Genomic DNA, 22,700 nt, shown 5'->3' with positions numbered 1-22,700 from the left:
GGTGGGGAAACCTCATTTAAAGCGTAACTGTCATGTTTTTTTTTTTATTGCAGAAATCAGTAGTATAAGCGATTTTAAGAAACTCTGTAATAGGTTTAATCAGCCAAAAAAGCCTCCTTCTGTACTCAAGAAGCAATTTCCCCGCCTCCCCCCCTGACTTCTTATCTGTGCATTATCAGGCAAACACGTCTTCATTACAGAGAAGCTAGTGAAGAAGGGTTCTGCTCTCTCCATTGTAAGCCTATGAAGGGGGGAGGGGCTGAGGGAGATGAGGGAGCAGGAAGAGGTGACATGAAGGTCAGCTGTTTGTAGACTCTCTGGGCACCTAAAACGCTAAATTCAGGTGTCAGAAAGGTCAGAAAGGTCAGTGCTGAACTTACTGAGAGAAGATTGCAGGGTGTTGTGCTCTGCAGGACTGCTCCGTGCTCAGTCACTTCTAACAGCCCCTCCCCTCTCCATAGCCACATAATGGAGACAGAAATCCTGCTTCATTTGATGTGAGGGGGGAGGCTGGGAGATTGCTTTTTCACTACAGAAGGAAACTCTTTTAGTACATAAAACCTATTACAGAGTTTCTTAAAATCGCTTGTACTGTTGATATTTAATGTTTTCAGAAAAATGACCCTGAAATGACAGTTACGCTTTAAGTGGTTGACCAATCTAAGCTGACTACACACACAGTAAAATATAGTGGAATAAGTTAAAGGAACAGAAAATAAAATGTTATAGTCCAGAAGTTACAGTCACATACATAAGGCTTGAGTGAGTCCATTTTAAAGATTCCCTTTAAATTTATTATTATACTATATTATTATTCTTTACCTCTGCTGTCATTTAAAGGTTTTTTTGAAGAGGACATGTCACTTATCATTGTGGACCCACTGTTCCACAAATTCAGGAGTGTTCCAGTGCTAATTTGCTAATGAAGACCTAGACAAGAGGTTAAGATGCCAGTGATCACCATTCAGTGTAAAGTGCTCAGGTTCACGGACATTAGAAAAACTGTGGTTACCACCACCCCCTAAAGGGGTATTTCACTGAAACGTAACTTTTCATATGTTGCTGCCCATGGTGAAACTAACATTTCATTCCATACTTGTCATTATCTATTCAGTCTCCTTCTCCCAGTTCTGAGCTGCTGCTTTCTGCTAAAGACACAAAAATCTTTATGTGAGCTTTTCTTTCCATCTCCCTCTTCTCCCCCTCCCTTCTGAGACACCTGATGCAAACAAGTCCCTACCCATCTTTGTAATGTCTGGAGGATTCATCACAATGAGTTCATTAGCAATGTGACCTCAGTTTAACCCTCCAAGCATTACAAAGAAGCTACAAAGTTGCTGATAGGGACTGATAGGGGGAGACAGAGAGAAAGGTTCACACTCACAGATTTTTGTGTTTGCAGCAGAAAGCAGCAGCTCAGAACTGGGTGGAGACTGAACAGATAGCATGTATGGAGGGAATTGTTAGTCTCAACATGGGCAGCAACAGATGAAAAATTATGTTTAAATTGAATACCCCTTTAACAATCCAGGCTACAAAAATGTCCATAGTTTACCAAAGGGGTGTGGTTACCACTGCTTAGTTGTCAATGGGGCGTGCACCTGAGTGCAATCCATGGTGGCCAATCAGAAGCTCTCAGAGGACCCTCTAGGTGCTTCCTTATCATTGATAATAAACAAAACATATGGAGGGGACTGTTCAGATGCCTGAGACTTCCCCATAGGTTCCAATGGGAGATCTTAACATACAATACGAGGAAAGACTTGTTACAAGAGATGGATCTCTGAGCATTATATCCTAAGCTCTAATAAATGTATGGCTCTACATATGTTACAGCAGGTCTACAGTAATATTGTCTGTCCTGCTGTATTTAATCCTTCATATTAGATTTCACAGTGCATCCACGGGGCACATTCTGCGTCGTGCTAGCAGTATGCCCAATAATGTAATAAATACAACAGAAACAATTCATACACCAAGTTAAAAAAAATAAACTGGCCCATAGACTCATAAAGGTGCCGCAAAACACAATGAACTGAGCTTATTAGAAACAAGTAGTAGGATAAAATAGCTAATAGAAGGTGAAGTCCCCTAGAAGTGTCTACATTCTCTGCAGTCTGAGCCCTTTATGCAGCCGACATGTAAACACAAACCTGACAATTAAAAAGCGCACACAAGCGTTAACATTGCCAGGCCGAGCTTGTGCACCGGAGAGCTGCCCTGGATGCCCGGTTATTTCCGGATGTCCGCCAAGGCATGCTGAAAGATTGGCTTCAGAGTATTATAAACCAGAGAACTGTTTTCTGTTACTTGGCTAATCTGCAAAATCAACAAATGTTAAGGTTAGGCATTCTGCTAATACATAGTAGTAAAAATATGTAATATGTTGTCTTTCCTTAAAGGGGTATTCAAATTAATTGGTGTCAGAAAGTTATACCGATTTGTAAATGACTTCTATTTAAACAAAGAAGCCAGTACTTATCAGCTGCTGCATGTCCTGCAGGAAGTGGTGTATGATCTCTTCTGCCACCCCTGTCCGTGATAGGAACCATTTAGAGCAGGAGAGGTTTTCTATGGAGATTTGCTCTTCTCTGGACAGTTCCTGTAATGGACAGAGGTGGCAGCAGAGAGCACTGTGTCAGACTGGAAAGAATACACCACTTCCTGCAGGACATACAGCAGCTGATAAGTACTGGAAGACTGGAGATTTTTAAATAGAAGTAATTTAGAAATCTGTATAACTTTCTGACACTACTTCATTTGACACTAGTTCATTTGATTGAGCGCCACCGGGTCCCATTTCACCGCAGCCTAGGTCCTGCAACTCTGCTAGCAGCAACATCGCGACCCCGGCTGAGTGACTGGCTGCTTAGCCAATCAGTTACTGGGGTGGGACACTGTCCCAGTCATTGACTGGCTGAGCAATCGCTCAGCCACGCCATGATGTTGCTGTTGCAGGAACCGGCTATGTGATGTACCTGGTTTCCTGCAGAAGATGGTGTCTGGAGGCGGTGAACAGGACCCCGGTGGCAACGTTATGAGGCACAAAGGGTGGGTGAGTTAAATTGTTTGTTATTTTCACACCCATCCCCGCCAGCCTGCAGATTTCAAAGTTTGTGGGACTCCTCCTTTAAATTGTCTCTGAATTTTAGGGTTTCAGAAGTTAGAGCAGCGGACACAGTTTTGTTACAACGGCCATTATTGCAAAAGTGACATGAGGAATGGGATAAACTGCGGTACCAGATGCAGACAATGCACGCCCAGCAAACAATGAACACACTGGCCTGTTCTGTGCAGATCATGGAGTCCCAGAAGTCTTTACTAGGTAAAACTTGAGTTGCATGATCAGCCTCTTATGGTGCGTTTACACAGAGAGATTTATTTGGCAGATCTTTGAAGCCAAAGCCAGGAATGGATTTCAGAAGAGGAGAAATCTCAGTCTTTCCTTTATGACCTGTTCTCTGTTTATAGTCCATTCCTGGCTTTGGCTTCAAAGATCTGTCAGATAAATCTCTCTGTGTAAACGCACCATTAGAGTTACTACTTTACTTCCAGCTGCACTTGGAGGTTTAACAGTTTCTTGCATGCCATAGCCTTGCCTTTGGCCTGGAGTCTCTGACACATCTCTTACAATGGACTAGGTAGAGCACTCTTCATGCTAGTCAATGTTCCTCAGGACATGACACTAGATTTTGCTTTTGCTAACACTGCAGCTCCTGACAAACATGTCCCAGCACATTCTCGCTTAAAGCAAATGTCTTTTTCTGTATCCAAGAGAGTCCAAGTATTTCACCTGAACGACGTGTCAAGACCTGACCGAGGCACGGCAGGAAAATCATTCCGACCTATGTGAAATCTATACCAGCTATCCCTCCAACATTGATCAGGATATATGAATGTGCATAATATAGTTCTATTTCATAGTCCAGGTGCAGCTACAACTTCTGGATCCTCTACAGCTACGCCATGGAGACCTGACCTATACATGACTCAATGTTAACTACATAATTGCTTCAGTAACTACAACCATATGGAGGCAATTAGCTTTTATGTACTTGCACCTTTCATAGTCCTGACCCCCTGACTTTGTATGCGGCCTCAGGCCAGGGTTATATAACACTACCGTGACCTGTCTGTCCAGCATTGTCCTCCACATGAGCGCCAGCTCCGTCCTGTGTGTGGTCTGCACTTGGCATACACCTTTCACTTCTTCCACCGTAAAGTCTAACTTGAATATTTCTAACTCTGTACAAGTTCTGGCCTAAGCGCGGGGTTGTGTAAAATACTCGGCTGTAAGGAAACTTTACAAGATATTTTATAATGTTTTTTTACCTTGTGTGTGTTTTTGCTGTATTGCTGAAAAGCTGTGGACAACTTTGAATGCATTTTTTTTTAAATATTGGATTGTACACGCCATGAGGCCGCGTCTCTGGATTTCAAGTGAATCAACTCTTGTACTGCAATTTATTTTTATTACCCTGTCGGCACCGACACAGTGATTCCGATGGGAACGGTCACTTTTTCAAAACATACCCAGTTCCCGCTTAGTGCCATCTTCTTATTGTGCACCGGCCCACTGTATACACTAGTGGTGTTCTCGGTGCACCCCCCCCCCCCCACTTGATTTTAATGGAGGTGAATCACTAAGGGTTGTATTACACAGCCCGGTTGTCTATGTAATCTGCTAAATCTGCGCTCACTTACTAAGCCTTTTACAAAGCTCGATGATTGTGCAGCAAGGGCTGTTTATACATTGTCAGCAATGTCCGTGCAGCCCTTGCTATATATAGAAAATAATAAGGTTTATACTTACCTCTCCACGCTGGTGTCCTCCTGTCTGTTCCCCTCTCACAGCCACTTCTAAAGCCATCAGCTGCAGTGACAATCATTGGCCAAGGCGAGACATAGAAACATAGAAGATTGTCGGCAGAAAAAGACCACTGGGTCCATCTAGTCTGCCCTTTTAGTATATTCATTCTTCATATCATAGGATAGATATATGATTTTCCCAGACAGGTTTAAATTCTGTCATTGTAGATTTACCAACCAGATTAGACAGGTTAGGAAGTGTCAGCGGTGGCTGCACTAGCGGGGAACAGGTAGGAGGACAGCGGGAGCAAAGAGAAGTAAGTAATCTTTATTATTTTTATAGTCCTTCACCAGCCGCCGACCACACATCTCCTATTACATGTTGATGGGCTCCATGTTTGACCCTTGTCTTTATCACACGGGGCGATATCTGCCCGATTCATCCTGATTTGGCAGATAATTGCCCCATGTAATAGGACTCTTATCCACAACTGTGGGTATCTATATCCCTACTTTACAAGCCAAGGACTAAGAATTCATTCCAATACTGAACCCCACCCATCAGGGTACAATACATACCATAGTAAAGGCTGTGATCATTCGTGTCAGTATTGCATCCTCAATATGTAAAGGCAGCGGCCGCAGGTTACTCACACACTGCAAAATGCACAAGATGGTTTGATGCTGCCCCTAGGATTAAAGAAACAGCGATGGGTTAAGTATCCCTACACACATTTACATGAGGGTTTAATTGGTTTATGAGCGGGATAACCCCGGTCAGCGCAGGTACCAGGGAGCTGAGTGTGCGCCGGCGGCTAGTACTTCCGGCACAGGGAGCACATGTTAGCCATGCTCCCTGTGCCAGAAGTACCAGCCTCGGCTGTCACCAAGCCTGCGCCGCCCAGGAATCCCCGGGACACCCCTGCCACTGACCTGACCCTAAACAACTGCTCGGCCGCCAGGTGCTGCAGGTATTGTCGGCCACAAGCCCCCTAATGTGGCAGGGCCCAGTAGCAGCCGCTACGATGGTAGTTCCGCCCCTGCATGCTAGGGAAGAAGCAGCTTCTGGTCTATGTCACCTTCTCATAATCGTAATCTTTGACTCCAATGTTTTTGAGATACTCGTGACACTTACCTTTTCTAGCAGATAGAGGCCATTCTCGGGATTGTTGCCGTAACTGGCTAATAGGTGAACGCTCTCCTTGGTGATGGCGGGCTCCTTCAGCTGTTCAATCCACGACCACATTAAATTGCTTAGGACAAAGGGGTTTCTTTCTGCACAGATGCGATCCCAGGCTGATTCTCGAGAATTTAACTCTTTCTGATAGAAAGAAAGTGAATAAAGATCACCTGACTCACAAATCTAATTTATTAAATATCCGAAACGTGTTATTATTTACTGCTATGTGCTGACAGCTATTAAAGGAGAACTCAGGTGAAAAAATACTTATTTCAAATCAACTGGTGTCAGAAAGTTATATAGATTTGTAATTTGTTTCTATTTAAAAATCTCTAGTCTTCCAGCATTTAGCAGCTGCTGTATGCCCTTCAGGAAGTGGAGTATGCTTTCCAGTCTAATACAATGCTCTCTGCTGCCACCTCTGTCCATGTCACGAACTAACCAGAGTAGCAGCAAATCCCCATAGAAAACTTCTCCTCCTCTGCACAGTTAGGGCAGCAGACATCACTGTGTCAACAGTGGATAGAATACACCATTTCATGCAGGACATACAGCAGCTGATAAGTACTGGAAGGCTTGACATTTTTAAATAAAAGTAAATGATAAATCTGAATAACTTTCTGACACCAGTTGATTTGAATTTTGCCACAGTACCCTTTTAACAGCAATATTATAGGATATGCCGCTCAGGGGTCGTAACAATGCAACCAAGTCCTCATGCCTACCTGCCAGGTGATGACTTTTTCGGCTATCTCTTCTGCATCATCGCAGTCCAGATTTGCCAGGGCTTTGGCAGCCAGCAATCTTCTGGCCTCCTGGTTTAACTCGGACTGGAGCACAATCTGTGGGATGACTTCCGTCGTCTCATTAGACCCAAGATAAAACGTCACCTTAGGAGACGTGACCTCGCTATCATCATCATCATCATCATCCTCCAGAACATTGCTGCTTCTGGTCTCACGACTACAGTCTGGAGTGTCCTGAGAAGTTATGTTTGGCGCTAAGAAATCTGAGTCTGATGTTTGGCCACTTAACGGTGAGGAAAATCCTAAGGAAAAGGTGCGGCTTCGGTGTATTTCCCTGGGTAATTTCCGCCTATGGAAGAGCGGAGAGTTATCTCGAGGAGCGTCAATGCTGCCCATCTTAATCTGACTCCAAAAGGAGAATGTGGCGGGCACGCAGGGTTCATCCTTCAGATTTGGCATGGGTATAGGGAGGGCATCCTCGTGGGTTCCAGATGCAAAACAATGCTTTAGCCTCAAGTGTTCATTTAACTTGTTTAAGAAAGTCATCTGTGACGGTTCGGTCCAAGGAGTTTCACCTTGTTCTAGAAGAATTTCTGCCTTCCTCAGGTCGGAGTCGCTGTAACTTAAACGTTTCTTGAGATGAGACAAGGGCTCGAGACATTCTACGTTCCTTCTCTTCCACAAAGGGTCAAACTCCTGTTCACTGGACAATACTGAGTCCTGAACACCGTAACATGCTGCGGTGGTGACTGAATGGGTCAATGCGTCCACTGTCCCAATATCACTGCCTAATACTTTATCCAGCTGCTCCGTGGAGAGCTGAGCCACCGTCTTCTCGATCTCGGCCGAGAGATCTGGCACGTCCAATATCTGCTCCTCCACCACCAGCCTGTTCTCTACCAAGTCTAGCAACAACTTACACACTAGGTGAATAATTTTTGGCACATATTTTAGATGTCGGGCTTCGTATCCGTGGAGTAAGTGCTGCTGCCGAATTAAGTACTGAGATAAAGTGACCGCGTGGGCTTTGGGGTCGCAGCAGGAGAAGACATTGTGCAGCGGGATTAGAAACTGGGTGAACTCTCGGACACATAGGAGCTGGACCCGGGTCTGAATTGCGTCATGTCTCTTTGCACGTACAAAGAGAATTGCTTGATCTGCGGTCATCCTAGTGGCGTATATTAAATAGCATGCGATCAACACACCTGGAATAGAAACAAAGGTTAATGCAAACTATATATGTGTGTGTGTGTGTGTATATATATATGACAAAAAATTCTTAATAAATATATTTAACATAAAAACTCAACTTAAGGAAGGTGCATTCACTAGACAATAGTCCTGAATAATAAATTATGAAAATATCAGTAATGTTTTTTGGGTCACTTACTGTTCATCCACGGATATATACAAAAATCAATAGTAATAATAATAATACATTTTTTTGTATAGCGCCAACAGATTCCGCAGCGCTTTTTTTTCTATGCATACAGTACAGAGGTACATAATACACAGTTAAATTGGAATAAATAAAAACAAAAATACAAAGTATAAACGAGACCTGCTCGAGACATGCTTGTAGAGCATGTACATGGCTATTATGCTTCAGACAGCACTAATGTCTACTCTACATTAACACATTAATATTCGATTAAATAATTCACAGCAAAGTTTTCTGTGTTGAATCTCAGAAGTCAATGAGTGTGGATAAAAGTCTCTCCTGTGCTGCCCTCTGCTGGGGAAGGAAACAAATTACCGGAGAATGACAATATCTATAACAAGCACCCCTGGCTCAAGATCTTTCTGTAATAAAATTTCATCTTTTTCTATTTAAAGATTATATTCTGAATATTATGACATGGGTGCTGAATCACAATTCTGAATAGGTTTGCAGCAACAGGTCTCCTTACCTACAACTGCGTAACTAGGCAAACTAAATGTATGGTTGCACATTTTATTATTCTCCAGAAACTAAAATGTAGATGAAATTTTAAGACACCATGCAGATTTACAGACATGATTGCATTAACAACTGCACCGAAGATGAAGGTAAGAGACATATCTTAATTTTCATTGCCCTCCACAATCTATCAGCAGGTTAGATTTAGAGTTAACCCTTTAAATCCCACAGCGTGTCAATTTATTTTTCACATTTACCCAATTGACTTAGATGGAAATTGACTGAAGATTTTCCCTACTGACTACAATAGGTATTGGTTACTGATTTCCCTATTGACTTTATTGTTGTGCATTGTGCTGCAAACACAGAGAATAAAAGAAAAAAACAACCCTAAATATCAGCGGCATATAGAGCCAGCTTACCTGTCCTTCCTAGTCCGGCATGGCAGTGAATTGCTACTTTTCCCTCTTGTAAGGCAAAAGACATAACTTTAACCATGTCCAGAATAGTTGTCAGAGAGGCGACGCCATAATCTTTCCATCCAAAATTATAAAAATATACTGAAAGAGAAAAATAATCATCATTCTAACACGGGTGTAAAAGCGTGAGGATAATTCTCACACTCCATCTCCCATCATCTATTCCATCTCACTAAGGGGAAAGGTGTTAATTACGAGAGGAACAGAACATCGTCCAACGCAGAATAAAAGACTCTAACATCATCCATGAAAGGAAACGCAAACCGAGAACCGTCAGGACTGTCTATAGGGCAGTGACATGATCATTCATCAGCTTATATCCTAATTACTAAGCCCAGAATACACGTATCCTTTTAGATATTGCTTAAAGGGGTTATACAGCATTAGAAAACATGGCCACTTTCTTCCAGAGACAACACGACTCTCTTCTCCAGTTCAGGTGTGGTTTGTAATTAAGCTCCATTTACTTCAATGGAACAGAGTGTTTACCTACACCCAAACTGGAGACAAGAGTAGTGCTGTCTCTGGAAGAAAGTGGCCATGTTTTTCTAACACTGGATAACCCCTTTATAAGTTTTGGAATTTTAGGATGAACCATCACCTACAGGACCCCAGTGACCTGAAGAATGAAGGCCCAGAAGCACTTTCTGGAGGGTACAACCCTCTTGGTGCTGTAATAACTCTTGTTGTATTGGACACAGTTAGGGGCTTATTCCATGGCGCTATAATCGGCCAAATCGGCCCGATTCAGCCGATTATTGCTCCGTGGAATAGAGAGAACGATCAGCCGATGATTGTGTCATCAGCTGATTGTTTATTTAGGGTCAAACCTAAAATCATCGGGCACCGACCACGCATTACTACGTGGAATTGCGATGCACGGCGGGCGACCGACGATTTCACAAGCAGCATACATTACCTAAACATGTTGCAGTGTTTCTCCTGCGCTCCTTCTCCCTGGGTCCCGCGCGCAGCAGCAGCTTCGGTGCGGCCTGTCTTAGCTGACAGACCGCTCAGCCAATCACTGTCCAGGACCGCGGCGGCCAGTGTTTGGCTGAGCAGTCTGTCATCTCAGACAGGCAGCACCGAAGCTGCTGCTGAGCGCGGGACCCGGGGAGAAGGAGCGCAGGAGAAACACTGCAACATGTTTAGGTAAAGTATGGTGTTTAACAAGGGCTGCAAGGACATCAGTAACAATGTCCCTGCAGCCCTCGCTAAACGACTATCGGGACATGAAATAGGCCCAGTAAACGAGCACCAATCTAGCAGATCGGCACTCGTTAACATTATTGATCGGGCCTTGGTCGGCCCGTGGAATAGGACCCTTATGATTGGGCTGAGGACAAGTCATCCATGCAAAAACTCCAGAAAACTCATTTAGACCTTGTGACTACCAGGGAAAATTAGAAGCAGCAAATATCTGAAGCCCAAAAGTGTAAGGCTCTGTTCACACGGAGCAAAACTGGCGTTCTCCAGCGCGGAGAGAGGAGGAGCGCGAGCCTCCCATTGACTATGACAGGGAGACTGTCAGAATTCCGCCAGTTTTGCTCTGTGTGAACGGAGCCTAAAGGAAAGGGGCCATATGATACATAGTATGCAGCTTTGTCGATGTCAGGAACTGTCCAGAGCAGGAGAGGTTTTTTTATGAGGATTTGCTACTGCTCTGGGCAGTAATTTACAAATGTATGTAACTTTCTGACACCAGTTGATTTGAAAGAACAAAGTTAGTTGCAATATCCCTTTAAGCGGACAATATGGTCTACTTACCTACAAGTGAGTTTATACCTATCAACAGCATTACTTTGGGTAGCTAGATTATCATCACATCCCTAATAAGTGTTCATTATTCTATATTCACCTATAATGCTTTTCAGTGAGGAACCTAAACTAAAACTTTGCTATTGATACAAATGCTGCAGCAAGAAAGCAGCACAGGCTGTAGATTCCCAAAATTTGCAGCATGCCCTGTCCCACAAAACTGTGCTGCAAGTTCCATATATAACAGGGACCGATTCTAAAAATACAGTAAGCTAGCTTTAAAGGGGCATTCCCACTATATGGACAGGATAGGGTATAAGGGTATGACCACAGGGGTCCAACCACTAGAAAAATCTATTCTTTCAAATTAACTATAGTCAGAAAATTATATAGATTTTTTACTTACTTCTATTAAAAAAATGTCAAGTCTTGGTGGCCCCCAACCTTGTGGCCCTACACAACTGTACCGCTCATAGCCGGCGGCTGTCAGGATATAATAGCGGATTTGCTATATTTCCAAAACAATATACTGTAGATACTTACATTTCATGACAATGAGTTTAGTAGCGCTCGGTAAATAGAACAGAGAATAAAGGTATTATATAAAAAGTCAGAGCGTCCTAGAACATTTGTGACAGCTCAGCATGGGACTTACTTGCCAATTACTTATAGTGTGGGATCTTACACAACGCTCCTTGCCGCATTACCCAGTAGCACAAATTGATGGCGCTCCATAATTAATGAGAACAATCAGCAGGATCGGACTTACTTTCAGCTTCCATAAAGGCCTCTGGAAGATACGTGAACCCACTTTCTTGCTCTAAAGGATTCCCACAGCTGGCGTGCTCCCCGGGACGCTGCAGATTAATTACCGTTTTTATTCCGCAGCTTTGGACATAGAGGTAAACAAGAAATAGGAAATGATTGAATATTAGAGCTTGTTCTACTTCATTACGTGCACAGAAGCTTTTCTATGAAACCCTATGTAGGTCGGGCGCTAAGTGCAAATGACTGGCGCTATCACTGATTAATTGGCAGAATAGAAGACGGCTGAATGACTTCTAGATGGGATTTTCTTCTGTAAATACACGTGGGTGGATTTGTCACCTTTTGTATTACACTCCTGCTTGTCCATGTGTCCTATGTAGTCCATCTAGCTGCTATACAATAGCTGTGGTTGCTGCATAGCAACAGAATATGAGGCAGCAATGTGACCACTATATCCGAGCTTAGACTGCAGTTTTATGTGGTACAGTGCTGCCTTCTTGTCAGAAAGTATTGACTGCCTATTACTCCCTGACCATGATGTGGACACAGGTGGTATTACATCCCTGCTACTTTCTATAAGTGATGTTGGCACAGAAAGTGCTGCGTCCCTGTTTCTTTCTATAAATGATGAAGGCACAGGCAGTACAAACTCCTATCTCTTTCTATAAATGATGAAGGCACAGGCAATACTGCTTCCCTGATTCTCTATGTAAATGATGTTGGCACAGACAGTGCTGTCTCCCTGTTTCTTTCTATTAATGATGCAGGCACAGATAGCATTGCCCTTTTTCTCTCCATAATTGATGTAGTAGAGGGCAGTGGTGTCTAGATATAATGTAGGCACAAGCAGTACAGTCTCTCTGTTTCTTTCTACATGAGATGTAGACACTGCTTCCCCATTTTTCTGTAAATTAAGTAGGCACAGGCACAACAGGGTTCATGGTTCTTACTCTAAATGATACATGCACAGGTAGTATTACCTTCCTGTTTCTCCTGGTAAATGATACATGCACAGGTAGTATTACCTTCCTGTTTCTTCTGGTAAATGATACATGCACAGGTATTATTACCTCCCTGTTTCTCCTGGTAAATGATAGAGGCACAGGTAGTATTACCTTCCTGTTTCTCCTAGTAAATGATACAGGCACAGGTAGTATTACCTTCCTGTTTCTCCTGGTAAATGATACAGGCACAGGTAGTATTACCTTCCGGTTTCTCTTGGTAAATGATACAGGCACATGTAGTATTACCTTCCTGTTTCTCCTGGTAAATGATACAGGCACATGTAGTATTACCTTCCTGTTTCTCCTGGTAAATGATACAGGCACAGGTATTATTACCTCCCTGTTTCTCCAGGTAAATGATACAGGCCCAGGTAGTATTACCTTCCTGTTTCTCCTGGTAAATGATACAGGCACAGGTAGTATTACCTTCCTGTTTCTCTTGGTAAATAATACAGGCACAGGTAGTATTACCTCCCTGTTTCTCCTGGTAAATTATACAGGTACAGTTAGTATTACCTCCCTGTTTCTCCTGGTAAATGATATAGGTACAGTTCGTATTACCTCCCTGTTTCTCCTGGTAAATGATATAGGTACAGACAATTCCAAACCAAACCATACATTTCTCTATTTAAAAAAAACAAAGTACAGTACTAGTATCAGACATTCAACTGGGAATTCCCATCTCACCAGAATAGGCCATGACTTTATGAATGGTAGTCCAATCTCATGGACCACCAATGTTGGTAAAAATGAGACACCAGTGCATCCTTTAAACTTCCTGTATAGCAGGTGGTCAGGGCACTGCTGGAGAACTGCAGCACAGCACCTTTCAAATAAATAGGAGAGGCTGCAGTCCCCTGTTCTACCAGATGGCTGAGAGTGCTCTTGAGCAGGATAAAGCAGTGATGGGGATGCAATCCTAAATAAACAATGCAGCTCTTTCATTATCAGGATAGGTTGGGGTTCCTAGAGGTAGGACCTCCACCAACCTTAGAGATAACATTAGTTTATTACCAATTTTCTGATTGTGTATTCTTCCTAAATCTTCATGTTTCCAAAACCTCTCATATACAGAATATAAATATCTGATAATCCTGCAGGTATCGGGCCCCATTGGTGTTACATTCATGTTACTGTGTCACTGTCTCATACATAGACACACACTGAATGCATTTTGAAGTGTACACTTACCTCTGGAACTGCTTTATGATGTTATACTTCTCTATGATTTCTGTGGATGGTCGCGCCATTGCCAAGATGTTGTCAGTGATCCTGAAATGAACAAAGTCAAATCAGCATTTCTATTCTCACATGGACAGTTTATAAGCCCTCAACAGTGATCACATTTTATTGACTTTATATTTTGTAAATCTTTTTTCTAATTTTCCATTTCACTACCTATAATATAAAATAGCCCTGAAATCTTGCAGCTTTCATTCTGATCACTAGGCCTAATAATAAGCTGATAATTTCTGTTCTGTACAGATCACATCACAGCAGTGCTCTCCTTATCATCACAGACAGGATTACAGTGAGAGGTGACATCAGTAGACAAATAAGCCATCTATGCACACAATAGCTGATGCTCAGAGCTCAACCTCCCCCTCCCTGTAGAATGACCTCTGCACATATCACAGAGCGTGCCTAATGAACTATCTCATTCTAAGGAATAAGGTCTGACCTAGTTTTTTGTTCCTATGTTAAAGGGGTAGTGCGGCGGTAAAGAATTATTCACAGAATAACACACATTACAAAGTTATACAACTTTGTAGTGTATGTTAAGTCTGTGAATCGCCCCCTTCCCCATGTCCCACCACCCCCGCCCGCGTACCCGGAAGTGTGATGTGCTATACATACCTGTCACGTGCCGACCCCCGTCTCCCATCTTCAGTCAGTGACCTCTTCTTCGGACGGACGGCGAACAGCTCCGACTGTCCCGAATGCTAGCCGCCCTCTGCAGCGTCATCCGATGCTCAGCCGCGATTGGCTGAGCATAACTGTGCTCAGCCAATCGCGGCTGAGCACAGTTATGACGTGGCAGAGGGGGGACGGCGGCAGCGATTGATGACGTCTGGCACAAGATGGTGGACATGCGCGACACGGATCAGGTATGTATAATGCACCACACTTCCGGGTACACGTGCGGGAGTGGTGGGACACGGGAAGGGGGCCATTCACAGACATAACATACATTACAAAGTTGTATAACTTTGTAATGTGTGTTATTCTGTGAATAATTCTTTACCGCCGCACTACCCCTTTAATGAGGCTTGCTGTAAAACATACAATAAAAACTGCTCAGGCAAGATGGCTGCCCCCTATAGTAAGAAAAAAACAGTATCTCTTTAAAAGGGGTGCTCCAGCAAAAAAAAATCTTTTAAATGAACTGATGTCAGAAGGTGCCAGAGATTTGTAATTAACGTCTATTAAAAAAAACAACTCCAGTTTTCCAGTACTTATCAGCTGCTGTATGTCCTGAAGGAAATGGTGTATGCTTTTTAGTCTGACACAGTTCTCTCGGCTGCCACCTCTGTCCATGTCAGGAACTCTTCAGAGCAGATGGGGATTTGCTACTGTTCTGGACAGTTACTGTCTAGAGCAGTAGCAAATTTTACAGATTTTTTTAAAAGGTAAATTAGAAATCTCTGGCACTAGTACATTTGAAAGATTTTTTTTCTTCTGGCGTACCCCTTAAATAGCCAATGAAAATAACGAGTGATTTGTATTACCATGCAATCATGTTTAGCCCCTAATTAAGACCCCTCTAAGAACACAGATTTGGGCCACAATTATAGAAGATGTTCATTTTAAAGAGGGTGTAAACACCTATAAACACAATATTGACACAAGCAAAAAGTCAATAGTATTTTGCTTTTCTCTTATGTAATATAAGGAATGAACAATATGCGTACCAGGAGGAGTACAGTCCCTTGATAGCTTGTTCCTCCTCGCTCCACCTTGTAGGGTTTTCATATTTACATGCTCGTCCTCCGCAAGTCATCGAACACTGCATGTGGCCCGGGATGACATGACGCAGACGTTCTCCCACTTTGGTGTATTTTGAAGTTGGACGTCTTCCACTTCCTAAAAAACATATAAAATGTAGTTTATTAGTTAATTCTGGTAAAAAAAAAAAATACATATATATATATATATATATATATATATATATATATGGGCAATCTAAAGGAGTTCTTTCATACAGCCACATGGGATTTTATGTATACATGATTTAATGTATAGTACATGAAGTACCTGTTGAGATGTTATAGATTTTATAAAGATACATTATGGGGGGGGGATTTATGAAACATGGTGTAAAGTGAAACTGGCTCAGTCGCCCCCGGCAACCAATCAGATTCCACCTTTCATTCCTCACAGACTCTTTGGAAAATGAAAGGTGGAAGCTGATTGGCTCTGGCAACCTATATTATTCTCCAATGTAAAGGTTGTTCTGCTGCAAGTCTGCTGCATATATTAACCTTTGTAAAGGTACTGCTCCTCTTCTATCCATCAGGAAGAGATTCTGGCTCAGCTAATAGCCCCTAGTTGTGTTTCACGGCTCTTTAATGGAGTATTCCTACTTAATATACTTTTGGGGTCATGAAAAAAATCACTGCTAATCACTGCCTGCAGCACTAGCGTCACCTCTCGACCAGTGATTGGCTGAGCAGGCAGTTAAGGCCCTATTCCATGGAACAGTTATAGGCCGTATTCGGCCGCTACGGACAATAATCGACCCGTGGAATAGAGTGCAACAATCAGCCGACATCGTTTATGTCGGCTGATCGTTGCAGTCGCTTCTTTTTCAACATGTTGAAAAACAAGCGACTGATATAGCAGCGATCTGCCGTCACTCCGTTGAATAGGAGCATCGGCAGCAGACGCTGCTGTATCCTATGGGCTGCCCGGACGATTAGCAATCACCCGGGCAGCAGCCCCCGCAGCTCCCCGCCGCCCCTCCCGCACTCACCTGCTCGCTGCAGCCGCGTTGAATAGCGGCGGCAGCGAGCGGGGAATGAGGAGCAAATGAGCGCTGAGAGCGCTCGTTTGCTCCTCTAGAAGGCCCGTCGAATAGGGCCATTACAGTGGGATCAGCAGGGGACTCAACAGCACAAAAGCCCTGCCTCACTAACACTGAAACATAAGGGCTGACAGAGGAATAAGCTGGGCAGATGTGGGCACATAAATGCAGCACTCTCTGTCCGGGGAGAAAGGATTTACAGCTATAAAGAGATTACCTCCACAGTCCTGTCCCCTGATGTTAGCCCCAGCCTGAAGTGGATCTGCTATGATTTGGAGGGTGAGGGAGACTTCCTGGGTCAGAGTACAGGGCTGTAGACCCCGCTATGTAGACCATGCCCCTCCTCCACTCCCACTCAGTACAGCGAGCTCTCAAACCAAAGTAATGCTCTTAAACCAAGTTGCAATTTAGAAAAACTGTGAAGTCTTCTTGCCAAACACTCTTAATCCAAGGTACTCTTAAACCAAGGTACCACTGTGTATATATATATATATATATATATATATGTATATATTCACATCATGTGATAAAACATGATGTGACAAAGTGTGCAACACTCACACTACATATAAAGAAAACTCCAATAACGCATGCACGCACGCACACACACACGCACACACACGCACGCACACACACTCTCCTCTAAACTCTGGTATAGAGCCTGTAACATCATCACAAAAGATAAAATTTTACAATTAAAACAAACTCCTAAAAAGAAAATGCAAAAACTTAACTTTTTATCTGGAAGACATTGGTGGAGCCGTCTTCTGGGGTGACGGATGAGGTGGCCACCATGACTCTATGAGTGGAGGTGGACAGCACTTCAATGGCTGAGCAGCGCCGACGCTGGAGGCGGGTGACGGCGGGAGAGGAGGAATGTCGTCGTCCATGGAGAAAGTTACTGACCATATCCACTGCTGAAAGTCTCCGGGGTGATCCCAGCATGGTGAGCTGTATACAGCCAGCTGTGCACTGTCCTATCACTCAACTGCTGGGGACTGAGCCAGCGGCTTGTCAATGTGCGGATGGATTTATAGCATCTATCTGCACATCAGGATAGGCTGAGAGGTTTCTATAGAAACCTACAGCTTGAGTCACCGATGTAACTAAGTCATCCGTGTAGTCTGCACCAGCTCCGTGAGGCTGAACTTACAGCAGAGCCTGTCCATGGACTGAGAACTCCAGCAGGGATCACAGTGGTCTCTGGACCTTCCTATTCTCCAAGCGGAATAAAGTGCTTCAATGTATGCCCGGAAACTGCAATCCCATCAGGATGATTCTTTTTCCAGCTGATACATAAACTATCACTTTAGGGAGCGTTCACATGTGCCGATTTTCTGAAACTGATTGTATATACAATATATAATCACTGCACCGATTTTACCATTGTGCTATTCACAGAAAATCTGCAGCAGATATAGTATGTGCAAGCCTACCCTTAAATAGTCATCTTGCTTTAGGTGTACAATGCTTAAAGGGTTAATTCACCAAAAAAGTTTTCTTTCAAATCAACTGGTGCCAGAAAGTGCAAGAGATTTGTAATTTACATCTATTAAAAAATCTCCAGTCTTCCAGTACTTATCAACTGCTGTGTGCCCTGCAGAAAGTGGTGTATTCTTTCCAGTCTGACACAGTGCTCTCTGCTGCCAACTCTGTCCATGTCAGGGACCAGTTACCAGTATGCAAATACTGAACGATTAGACTCGAGCACGATTGTAATTACAATTAGACTTAGAAATGATATACAGTCCAGTGGTCCAAACATTGAAAATTAAAGTTCAATGGGCGAGATTTATCAAACATGGTGTAAAGTGAAACTGGCTCAGTTGCCCCTAGCAACCAATCAGATTCCACCTTTCATTCCTCACAGACTCTTTGGAAAATGAAAGGTGGAATCTGATTGGTTGCTAGGGGCAACTGAGCCAATTCTACTTTACACCATGTTTGATAAATCTCCTCCAATTTTTCCAAATGTAAAATGATGCACTTGGGGAGGAGGAATCCTCTATCCGAGTATCACATCGGCAGTACTGTGTTGGAAAAGACTTCAGAAGAGAAGGATTTAGGGGCAGTGATTTCTGACAGCCTTAAAATGAGTCACCAGTGCAACCAGGCAGTGGGTAAAGCTGATCGTATGCTGGGCTGTATAGCTAGAGGTATAACCAGTAGTATGAGGGAGATTGTGATCCTTCTGTATAGAGCTCTAGTGAGACCACATCTGCAATACTGTGTCCATCTCTGGAGACTTCACCAACAAAAGGATATTGATAAATTGTTCTATTGAAGTAAATGGAGCTTATTTGCAAACCACACCTGAACTGGAGACAAGAGAGGGGGGTAAGTGGCCATATTTTTGTAGCGCTGGATAACCCCTTTAACTGTGCAAGCGTCTAACCTTGGGTATCAGAGGGCCCAGTGTGTGCTGTGAAAACATCCCCACACCATTACACCACCTCCACCAGCCTCAACTGTGGTCACATAACAGGAAGGACATATGGATTCATGCTGCTTACACCAAATCCCAACCGTCCCCATCAGCCACAGAAGTCAGTTTATACCACTCTCGGTGGTTGTCTTCCTGTTTCCCAGACATCAATGCCAATGAAACTGGTTGCTTGCTGTTACAGCCCCTCTACGCTAAGGAACAAGTTGTGTGTTCAGAGACATTGGTGCAGACACCAGCGTCTAATTTGTCAGCAGTTTCCTTGACTGTGCAAGCAAGGCAGTAACAAAAGGAGAGTAGATGGAGTCTCCCCATTTATGTCAATGTGATTTATATAAAATCCTGGCAAGTGATTGGCTGAGCAGAGAGACCGGCTCTGAAGTTGTATCAGCAGCTGCGGGGAATGTGGAGAACGGAAGAGAACACAGAGGAGCGGGGAGAGGTAACTAATACAGTTTATTATTTTCATCAGCCGTGCATCTCTGTTACAAGTAGTGATGCGCGGTCGGCAGCCGATGATTTTAGGTCCAGACCAAAAGACACTATCAACCGATGATCACTGTCTTTATTACACAGGAGCGATAATCTGCCAAATCAGCCTGATTCGGAAGATTAATGCTCCACATCATTGGGCTATTATACAGTACAGTACCCTTTCCAACTACAGAATCAACTTACAAAAGTTGGAGGTCTTTAACCAAACAAATACTCATTCATATTATGTTGACTCCCACCTTACTCATAGACTGGCATCAGCATACAGCCAAACATCCCTCCGTTTCCCCTTTAGGGCTCGTTCACACAGAGCAAAAGCAGCTGAATTTCTGCGCTGAATCAGCGCTGAAATTTCAGCCGTTAAAATAGGTACAGAGCTAATTTCCATTGTGTTGAATGGAAATTCTGCTCTGCAGTTCACACGGTGGAATTTCCGGACTGAACTAATCCGCTTTCCGCCAGAAGAATGAACATGGTTAGGCTACGTTCACACAGAGCAAAAGGAGCGGATTACGCAAGGAAATATTTCCGCCTGAAATCAACTGACGCTGAATTCCGAGCAGAATATAAGCAGAATGTCAGCAGAATCCCTGCGTATTCTGCTAGGAAAGTGTTCAGCTCGTAATCAGCTCTTGACAAATTCAGCGCGGAATACTCGAGGAATCCGCGCTGAATCCGCATGCATTCAGCGCTGAAATTCAGCGAGTATTTGGTGAGTAAACTAGACTATACCAGAACATATACTAGAATCCTCCTCCCCCCCCCTTTCCCCATTTCCGTGCTGATTCAGCGAGTAATTTCCGCTTGTATTACGCTTGTATTCCGCGCTGATTACGCGCGTATTCCGCGCTGAAACAGAAAATCAGAGCCCCATTGATTTGTATAGGCTTCCGCTAGCGGAAGAATGAACATGTTCATTCTTCTGGCGAAAGCGGATTAGTTCAGTGCGGAAATTCCACTGTGTGAACTGCAGAGCAGAATTTCCATTCAACACAATGGAAATTAGCTCTGCACCTATTTTAACGGCTGAAATTTCAGCGCTGATTCAGCGCAGAAATTCAGCTGCTTTTGCTCAGTGGGAACGAGCCCTTATTCTTCCGCTAGCGGAAGCCTATACAAACCAATGGGGCTCTGATTTTCTGTTTCAGCGCGGAATACAAGCGTAATACAAGCGGAAATTACTCGCTGAATCAGTGCGGAAATGGGGGAAAAAAGGGGGGGAGGAGGATTCTAGTATATATATTCTGGTATAGTTTAGTTTACTCGCCAAATACTCGCTGAATGCATGCGGATTCAGCGCGGATTCCTCGAGTATTCCGCGCTGAATTTGGAAAGAGCTGAGTACAAGCTGAACACTTTCCTAGCGGAATACGCAGGGATTCTGCTTATATTCTGCTCGGAATTCAGCGTCAGTTGATTTCAGGCGGAAATATTTCCTTGCGTAATCCGCCCCTTTTGCTCTGTGTGAACGTAGCCTTACTTTGCCCCCCCGAATCCCCTCCTCCTCCATACAATTTCACACTCACCCGACAATTACGCCACTCCTAAATTATGTGACACTTTGCTCTTTTAGAGACACCTGGCCCCCTACACCTCTCCTCTTTTTCCAATTTTACACAACCCATCTTTTCCCTAGGGATATAGGACCCGGTCCCCCAGAAATGGCACTCGGCAAAGTTTTATTGGTTACAGTATATGTAAACTGAGAAATACAAAATCTTCATACCTGCAGGGGAAGCCTCCCCTCTTTCTTTCCTTCTATGTTCATTTTTTATATTTTATACTTTATATATGGGCTCTCACTTTGGAGTCTCACTGGGTTTTTCATTATTGTTATTGTACCTCAAATGGCCAAACGTTTTGGGCCGGCCTAACTAGAGTTCAGAACCCTGTACACTTGTAAAATTTGAATAAAAAGAGAATAAAAATATAAGGTTAACTAAAACCTTACTGGCAGCTGGGGAGAATGTCATTCTAATATCCCTGGGTATTCTGATAAATAGTGTGTAAATGTTACATCCACTCATGCACTGGTTTCCTTCCATCAGCGCAGCAATGCTACAACAATGCTTTGCAAATTAAAGGGGTTATCCAGCGCTACAAAAACATGGTCACTTTTCCCCCTACTGTTGTCTCCAGGTCAGGTGTGGTTTGCAATTAAAGTGACTGTACCACCAGGCCCAGGCAGAAGCACTGGAGGTGGGCCGACCCACCCTTAGTGGGAGGAAACCCTAGCCCCTTAATGATAGGGTTCCATTGATTCTAATGGAGTCACGTCATGGAGGGGCTGGAGTTTCTTCCCACTAAGGGTGGGTCGGCCCGCCTCCAGTGCTTCAGCCTGGGCCTGGTGGTACAGTCACTTTAAGCTCCATTTACTTCAATGGAACAGAGTGGCAAAACCCCACCCAAACTGGAGACAACAGTAGGGGGAAAGTGGCCATGTTTTTGTAGCTCTGGATAACCCCTTTAAGGAAAAAAGAAGGGAACCTATAGTACATAATTCTGCATACATGGTTATCATAATATCTCAACAGATAGGGAGATCATACCTGAACTCATTGCTGCTTGATGCATGTTGTTTGCAGCCGTACAACACAGCAAATCATTCTGAATCAGGATCCCCGACGCCATTGCAACCACTAAAAGACAAGCAATAAAAGCAGTTAAAAATATTACTTTAACTAACACAACTAAACAAGGCTATTAGTAAATAGACCAGCGGTTTGTATTAGAGGGATTGCCCAGGTTTATGAAAGCATGTAATAGTCCTCTGCTTGGGTGTGGGATAGCAGCTCAGTTCCACTGAAGTGAATGGAGCTGAATTGTAATACCACACACAACCTGTTTACCAGGGGGTGTAGTGTAGGTTTAGATCTCTGCTTGCTGACTGTAAATGAAAAAATTCTAGTTCCATCCAGACCCTAAGAACATTCATAACACTTACAATATACAAAAAGAGGCACACGTGCCTGCATTCACTAACAGCAAGCAGAGATAGAACTATATTTTTTCATATTACAGAAACCTAGGCTCAGGGACACATGTAAGTCTATGAAAGCAGCACAGGTGCATGGAGATGATGCAGATAATGTCT

The 22,700-nt window shown here is 43.5% G+C and overlaps 1 protein-coding gene across 3 annotated transcripts; it reads right to left on the bottom strand.

Moving 5' to 3' along the window:
* Positions 1 to 1,142: 1,142 nt before the first annotated feature.
* On the bottom strand, positions 1,143 to 22,237 carry PTPDC1 (protein tyrosine phosphatase domain containing 1). 3 transcript variants are annotated; one of them, XM_069968816.1, is made up of 9 exons: positions 22,156 to 22,237; positions 15,557 to 15,728; positions 13,836 to 13,916; positions 11,642 to 11,760; positions 9,058 to 9,195; positions 6,715 to 7,940; positions 5,945 to 6,130; positions 5,389 to 5,499; positions 1,143 to 2,319 (listed from the first exon to the last, which is right to left on the bottom strand). In XM_069968816.1, the coding sequence occupies exons 1-9, from the start codon at positions 22,235 to 22,237 to the stop codon at positions 2,233 to 2,235; spliced, it is 2,202 nt and encodes a 733-aa protein (XP_069824917.1). In that variant the 3' UTR covers positions 1,143 to 2,232. The 3 variants fall into 3 exon arrangements, with proteins under 3 accessions (XP_069824917.1, XP_069824916.1, XP_069824918.1); XM_069968815.1 differs by lacking the exon at positions 22,156 to 22,237 and adding an exon at positions 17,403 to 17,613; XM_069968817.1 differs by lacking the exon at positions 22,156 to 22,237 and adding an exon at positions 15,900 to 15,972.
* Between the last annotated feature and the right edge of the window lie 463 nt (positions 22,238 to 22,700).

Source organism: Dendropsophus ebraccatus, chromosome 4 (genome assembly GCF_027789765.1).
Source record: "Dendropsophus ebraccatus isolate aDenEbr1 chromosome 4, aDenEbr1.pat, whole genome shotgun sequence".
In the NCBI taxonomy this organism is placed as follows: domain Eukaryota; kingdom Metazoa; phylum Chordata; class Amphibia; order Anura; family Hylidae; genus Dendropsophus; species Dendropsophus ebraccatus.
This window is presented reverse-complemented; position numbering and strand designations above follow the sequence as displayed.